Source organism: Leuciscus leuciscus (genome assembly GCF_965113295.1).
Source record: "Leuciscus leuciscus genome assembly, chromosome: 13".
NCBI lineage: Eukaryota > Metazoa > Chordata > Actinopteri > Cypriniformes > Leuciscidae > Leuciscus > Leuciscus leuciscus.
The window spans coordinates 27,077,835-27,085,258 of record NC_138737.1 but is presented as its reverse complement, the minus strand read 5'-3'; the positions used below and the strand labels follow the sequence as shown (position 1 = coordinate 27,085,258).

Here is a 7,424-nt window from a genome sequence, read left to right as displayed (position 1 = left end):
AAAATTAAGGATAATTTTTGGCTTCTATATCTCGCGGAAAAGGATTTTCCCCTAGCGTAAGATATCTTACGCAGTACGAGAGACCTCTCGTAAGAGAACTGTACATTTCATACAAATTTTAAACAAACCTTATATAACAAACATACTTTTAGACAGTAGATGATCTGACACAAAAGTCTTCAAAAACATCATAATTTCATCTTTGAACAGAAACTTACATATGATGTCACTACATTGCTGTTCAAAAGCTGTTAGGTGACATATATTTTATTCCCCAAAAGTACACATCAATATTGTAAGCTAAAACATTTTACTTCATACAGATGACAGACATTGATTTCAAGTTTCAAAATAGATGTACTGAATGTTAAGAGAAATCTTTATATGTCCAAGTTTCCATTTTCACTCTGCAATGCTAGGAACCCATACACAAAATAAATATATTTGAAATATATTTTCAAAATATATTTTTGGAATATATGCAAATATTTGAAATTGGCCCAATAAATATATTTTAGTTAAATATATGTATTTATCATTTACATATATCTTCATGTATGTTTTAACTTTTGCAAATTGTTTCATTTGAAATATATTTTGAAATTTAAAAACATATGGAATGTCATCTGATAACAAACTCAAAACAACAATGCAAGGCAAAGTCCCACATTGACTATGTCTATGTACGTCTAAAAGGCTTTCAAAATAAAAACTACAAACCACATGTACATGAAAAATTCCCAATCTATACATTTAACTGAAATATGATGATCAATCTTAATTCATTTTCGCTGTTAACTTCAAGTGATAATTAATGATTCCTTCATTTTCTCTTGTAGATTGTCCAGCTCTTCCAGAAATAAAGGTCATTATAATAGGTAGTAAAGCAGAGTACAAATGCAATGCAGCAAATACTATTATTGGTAAGAAGGAGTGTAAAGTGGGAAAAGAGATAGTTGAGAATGAGATGAAACATGGGACGAATCAGGGCAGGTCTGTCACTTTAGTAATGACACCAGGATGGTGGAAAAGCTTCACACTGGCTGAGAGTGCAAAATACATTCAGATGGAGATTGTGCACAGTTTAAAACTGTGTCCTGCTCCACATGCCTTCCTTTTAGTCATCAATCTACACACACCATTCACAGACATGCACCGAAAGAGTGTGGTTGAACACATGGAGATTCTGGGTGAGGAGATCTGGAATCACACCATCGTTCTGCTCATGTATAACAACAAAGAGCAAAGACATGCAAATACAGAACAGCTAATTAAGAGAGCAGGGAAACAGCTTGATATTGTAATAAAGAAGTGTGAAAATAGAGTTCATGTCTTCAATTATACTGACAGAAGGGGGATAAATGTAGAAAAACTGTTTCATGAGATAGAAATCTTGGTAGCTGAGCATGAAGGACAATGCTTTCAAATTGACTGCCGATTGCTTGAGGATATGGAGGAAAAGAGAAGGACTGTGAAGAAACAAGCAGAGGAGAGAGAGAAAAAAATATTGCAAACCAAGAATGAAAATTTAACAGGTATAGTGCATGTTTGAACTTTTTTTTTTTTTTTTTACAATTAATAGAAGATACATAATTATGTATGCAATATAACCAACTCAACTCCCTATTTTTTCCACAGAGAAAAGTTGTGATTTTCCAGAGTTAAGGATTGTCTTGATGGGTGGAAAAAATACTGGGAAGACCTCAGTCATGAACATTATCCTGAAAAATAAACAAGACGTCAGCTGGACTAAAAAGTGTGTGATGAGTGAAGGAGAGGTTGACAATAGAAAAGTCATTTTAATTGACACTCCTGGATGGTGGCCGTACGCGTCAGTACATGAGACACCAGAGTCAATCCAGCAGCAGATCAAGGCAAGTGCTAGTATGTGTCCACCAGGACCTCATGCAGTTTTGCTGGTTCTGTGGTCTGGTGCCGCCTTTAGTAAGGCACATAGGAGGTCTGTCAAGGAGCACATGAAACTCCTGGGTCAAAATGTCTGGAAATCCTGTATAGTGGTGTTCAGCAGGGGCGACTGGATGGGGACCCCAACTATTGAAGAGCACATTGAGAGTGAAGGAAAGAATCTACAGTGGCTGATTAATAAATGTGGAAACAGGTATCACGTACTAAACAACATGGAGCAGGATGATGGAAAACAGGTCAGAGAGTTGATGGAGAAAGTGGAGATGATGGTCAGAGTGAACACTGAGCAGACACCTGTGGAAGAAGAAGTGGAAGAAGAAATGGTGGACATTGACAGTGACAGTGGATGTGAATCTAACACGTCAGACCAAGACATGTTAGGGAGAAGAAGCGCTGATATAGTTCCACCAGAGAGTAAGTAGCCTGACAAACTCCTTGTAGAACATTAATAGAACATTAACATTAGAACATTGTTAATAGAACATTTTTATACAAGGTTTTATAAATATCGATTTTCTTCCTATAGTGCTTATGGAAAATACCGACAATATGGACACGGAGTGTGACTACTGGAAATTACCAGACTTTTCAGAGGACATTTTGGAGCGTGTCAAACAAAACTAATATCACTGATGGCTTGAAGAAGAAAATACAGAAAACGGAAAGAGAAAAATAAAGAAAACAATTACATTGCATGCAATCATATTTCATACTCATGATAATAATGAGAGCAAATTTACTTGCAAATTGAAAAATGTTTTTAACCCTTTAACTGCCCCACCAAGAAAAAGGCATTTGAAAAAAAAAATGTGTTTGCATTTCTGATCTCCTTATGTTGCTAGTAACCACACTCAATGTATTTTTTTTTCAACACATCCCATAATTTTTTGAATATCGACCTCTACCAAATGGTTATGTCACTTAAAGGTAAAAAATAAAAAAGTACCGGAATTCATACACATACTATGAAAATCAGAAAATATTAACTATAATACTAATTTATTTAAAATATTTTTGTACATTGAATCTTCTATATTTTTTAAGTATGCCATTAAATATTTCAGGTTTTCATTTTAACACAGGAAATGATATGTTTTCTTGTTTTTTAACTATAAACAAAAATAAATAACACAAATAACTAAAAGTAACAAAACCAAAGACATTACATTCGTCCTGCATTAAAAAAAAAGAAGAAAAAAAAGAAAGAAAAAAGAAAAAGATAATATATATAATATAATGTCATTTTAGGCTTTTATGTTTCAAGAAACACGCCGTCAAGTGTGGCAGAGCAACAGAATTTTTTTTCTTTGCCCATCATAATTTATGATCAAAATCTTTTCTAATCTTGACAAAACACATATTGTCAGAAAGGTCCGAGTCTCAAGGTTCCATATTTTGTGACAGAAGTTATATTTGGACAGAAATTTATTCATTTTTTTACGGCAGAATGCATACAATTAAATTCAATGGAATTTATGTCACTCGGTGGTATATCTAAACAAAATTTCATGGGAACTTCAATTTTTGTGATATCAACTTCAAATTTGGAACACAACTTGGTTAGATATATGGCTTTGATTTTATAGTAATTTTATAGTAAAAAAAATATTTTGTAAAATATAATTTATGTAAAATACTGTAAATATCAGCTCAACCTGACAGTTCTACTCATATTGTTGTAATTATAATCACTATTATACAAAGTTATTGTGACTGATAATATACATGAGTTTGTAGCTTTTTACTCCAATACTGGAGTGCTAGAAATTAATTTTATTTGCTCTTTCATTTTTCTTTTTCACAACAAAGCTTGATTGTATTCTGCAAAATCTACAAACTTATTTATTTGCATAATGCCTGTCATGACTGTGTTTCTTCATCCATCATGATTCACATTCTCAATTAACTGTTCTAATACTTATTATTGTCTGTTTATTGTCAGCCCATTATTTTGCCCTGATGTATCTGAATCTGCTCAAATGAATAAAATAACATGCTATGAATAAAAACATTCCTTGAGTAAGGGAATGAGTTTATGCACATATGTCCAATAGTGTCCTAATATAATATTCATAATATTTTCTGAAATCCTCATAACTTTTTAATGGAAATTTTCATGAGGCTGATTAACCAGATTAATGTATCAAATACGCAACAAACAGAAAATTACTCTCAGATTCTTTCCTTTTATTTTATATATTATGGTGGTTGTGTCTAACATGCCACTGTGATTCTATTAACTGCAATATTACTATTCCATTATTATTTTATTTTTTTTACTCATTTTTTTTTTCTGTTTAACAAAAACAGTGCAGAAAAGATACTGACAAAGTTAGTCTTTTCTTTCTCAGTAATGATGGGGTGGTGTTTGTACTTTAGATTTTTAAGAAATTGATTAACCGGAACATCAAGGTAACCAGTTCATACACACATTTAGAAACATGCACAGAAAATATTTGAAATAATTTTCTTAATGTATTACACCGTGAAAGATGAAGGAAAGGTGAAAGAAAAATACTTTTTTCAGAAGACATTTCACATAAAATCAAGATCACTGGTGGCTTGCTTGCAGAGGTACAGTAAACAGAAGTAGAAAAATAAAGAAAGCAAGAGCATTGCATGCAATAATATTTAATTATATACATAGGCTACATCAAAGTTCTTAGAGCAGGATGGTAACTCATTTACTTGCAAATTTAAGTTTTGTTTTAAATTGTAAATATGGGCTTGACTTGTTAACTTTACTATTTATACCATCAGCTCAACCTCATAACAGATCTACTCCTTGTTTCTTCTATTGTTTGTATTGGTAATATTCACCCTGGCCTGGAGCAATCTAAGGCTATGTGTTTAGTGTAAGACCAAAATGGTAATAAGCGATCTCTAAAGACAGTTTTTGAGTTCATCTACTCTACATCCAATCTATTGCCATAAATGTATATTGTGATTGACAATACCTTGTGTGTATGTGATTTGGTATCTACAAATTTACTTATTTGCAAAATGCCTGTCATCACACTTCATGATTTGCATTTTCTGTGCCATGATGACACTACATTTGTTAACTCTTTGCTGTTCTAATTAGGGCCCAAACACTGAAAGGGAGAAGGCACTATTGTTTTCCATTGGTACATTTTTTTCAACATTTTGGGCACTTGGGCAACAAATTTATGGCGAAAAAAGCAAACAGGAAGCGTGTTATAACTATGGCTGTGTGAAACCAGGGGGGTAATCCAGCACCCGGAAAGCGTACCATCCCCGGGGGCCGCCATTGGCTAACAAGCCATCACCTGCTGTTAGCAATCCATTGACTCCCATTCATTTTGGCGTCACTTTGACAGCGAATAACTTTACATCTGAGGTGTTTAAAGACTCTATTTGTCCATTGTTTATTTCTAAAGAAACACGACAATGTATAAAAGGCTCCATTACCTTGTATCTTACGATATGGCCCCGTAGAAGCAGTTTTTGTATAAATAGGCTAACAATTGCGTCATAACCACGCGACTTTCTGGAAATTACCGTATAGACAGGAGGAGAAGCTCGCAGTCAATCGTGGGGACGTGGAGGCAGAAAGTCCGATAAAGTCAAGGGAGAAGCCCATAGAGAGTCATAAAGTTGCTCCTGTTCCTAGTTCATGGACAGCTCATACTCACGCTCTCCGTCTCTGCAAGATTCGGAAGGGAATGATTCAGATTTCTCTTGGCACAGCTGCTAGAAGACTTACAACTGTCAGACAGGTTGCTCACGTCACATCTACGTCATCAATCTCAGTTTGAGTCTGCGCAGTACGCTCAGCCATCAGGAAGTGAGTGCTTCTAATTTGCTTCACTTTTCTCCGTTGAAGTCTATGGGGTTGCTGTGTCCATTTCTTTTACTGTCTATGGTGTGAAATGGGCATGTAGGAGGGGATCAGTAGCGCCACCTTCTGACTAAAGTTGGGGGTTAGTTTTACCTACAGTCAACAAACTCACTATATATGTTGTTCTCATCGAGCCAGACAACTTTCTAATTTACAGTAATTAGCTCCGACTAACAGGAAGTCAGATATCTGTGTTTGAATGTGGATTTTATGAATCAAGCTGTTAAATTTTAAGTAGGCTATACAATTCACACCAAACTTTCTCAACATGATGCCAAAATACTGAAGATGCTAAATTGCGATCAGGTATTGATATGAATGTTGTTGGTGACAAGGGATTAGATATGACAAATAGGGGAAGTGTCTCATATTGTCACAACACAGGAGACAGACAGGTATTAAAGTGCAAACTGTTTATTAAGCAGAGTGGTGGTGAAACAGCGGGAACGAGACTTGAGACTGGAGACGAGACTTGCGACGTGTGGCTGACTCTGTGACATATATCTTCTAAATAATAAATCATGCATTTATTTCTAAAAGTAAAAAAAGGTTTATTCTTTTTTATATAATTAATGCATTGTGTGCAAGTACAAATATGCAGATTTCATATGTGGTTGAAAAATGTTTTAATGCATAGGTAACCACTTGATGGCAGCATAGGCCTATATTGTTGCTGAGAACAGATTTAATACTTCAGAGACATAATCAATTACTTTAATTAGCTAGCCTATAACATTTATATTTCGACATAATCAAAGACTACTTTCTGTAACAGTTTAGATTTGACTTTTTTTTGTAAATGTTGAATTTTCTGGCTCAACTATCAGTCTCCAACTCACTCTACATCTGTGTGTGTGTGTGTGTGTGTGTGTGTGTGTGTGTGTGTGTGTGTGTGTGTGTGTGTGTGTGTGTGTGTGTGTGTGTGTGTGTGTGTGTGTGTGTGTGTGTGTGTGTGTGTGTGTGTGTGTGTGTGTGTGTCAGGTGTGTGTTTTTGCCTGCCTTACAAGATAAAGAATCTCTGTAACACTTTACAGTAAGGTTTCATTAACATGAACTAAGAATTAACAATACTTTTAACACATTTATTAATCTTATAGTTAATATTAATTTCAACATTTACTTGTACGTTATTATCAAATGTTGAATGTTAACTAATGCACTGATAACTAATATGAACAATCAATGAACAGCAGAATTTTTTATTAACTAACATTAACAAAGATTAATAAATATTGTAACAAACGTATTGCTCATTGTTAGTTCATGGTAGTCAAAACAATAACTAATGTTAACTAATGAGACCTTATTGTAAAGTGTAACCCAAATCTCTTAGGACTCTTAGGATCTGCTATAAGTTTTAATTACAAAATAAAGACAGAAGCAGCTTATTTGTAGTGCACTGACAACATAGTTTTATATAATTCGTTTAATAATAAGGTTAAAAATACAATATATATATATATATATATATATATATAAACCTTAAGATAAATACTTATGGACAAAACTTTGAGCTGCAAATGATAACTTCACACTCATTTGAAAGGGACCTATAACATCGAAACGACTTTCTTTTAGCTATATTTTCTCGCATATATATGTTCTATACTTACATTTATCTACAAAGCCTTGTGGA

At 33.9% G+C, this 7,424-nt stretch overlaps 1 protein-coding gene across 1 annotated transcript; it reads left to right on the top strand.

Annotated features, from left to right (window-relative positions):
• Positions 1–622: 622 nt before the first annotated feature.
• Positions 623–3,937, top strand: LOC309512595 (GTPase IMAP family member 8-like). The gene is made up of 3 exons (XM_082188261.1): positions 623–1,535; positions 1,639–2,340; positions 2,453–3,937. The coding sequence occupies exons 1-3, from the start codon at positions 815–817 to the stop codon at positions 2,548–2,550; spliced, it is 1,521 nt and encodes a 506-aa protein (XP_082044387.1). The 5' UTR covers positions 623–814; the 3' UTR covers positions 2,551–3,937.
• The last annotated feature ends 3,487 nt before the right edge of the window (positions 3,938–7,424 follow it).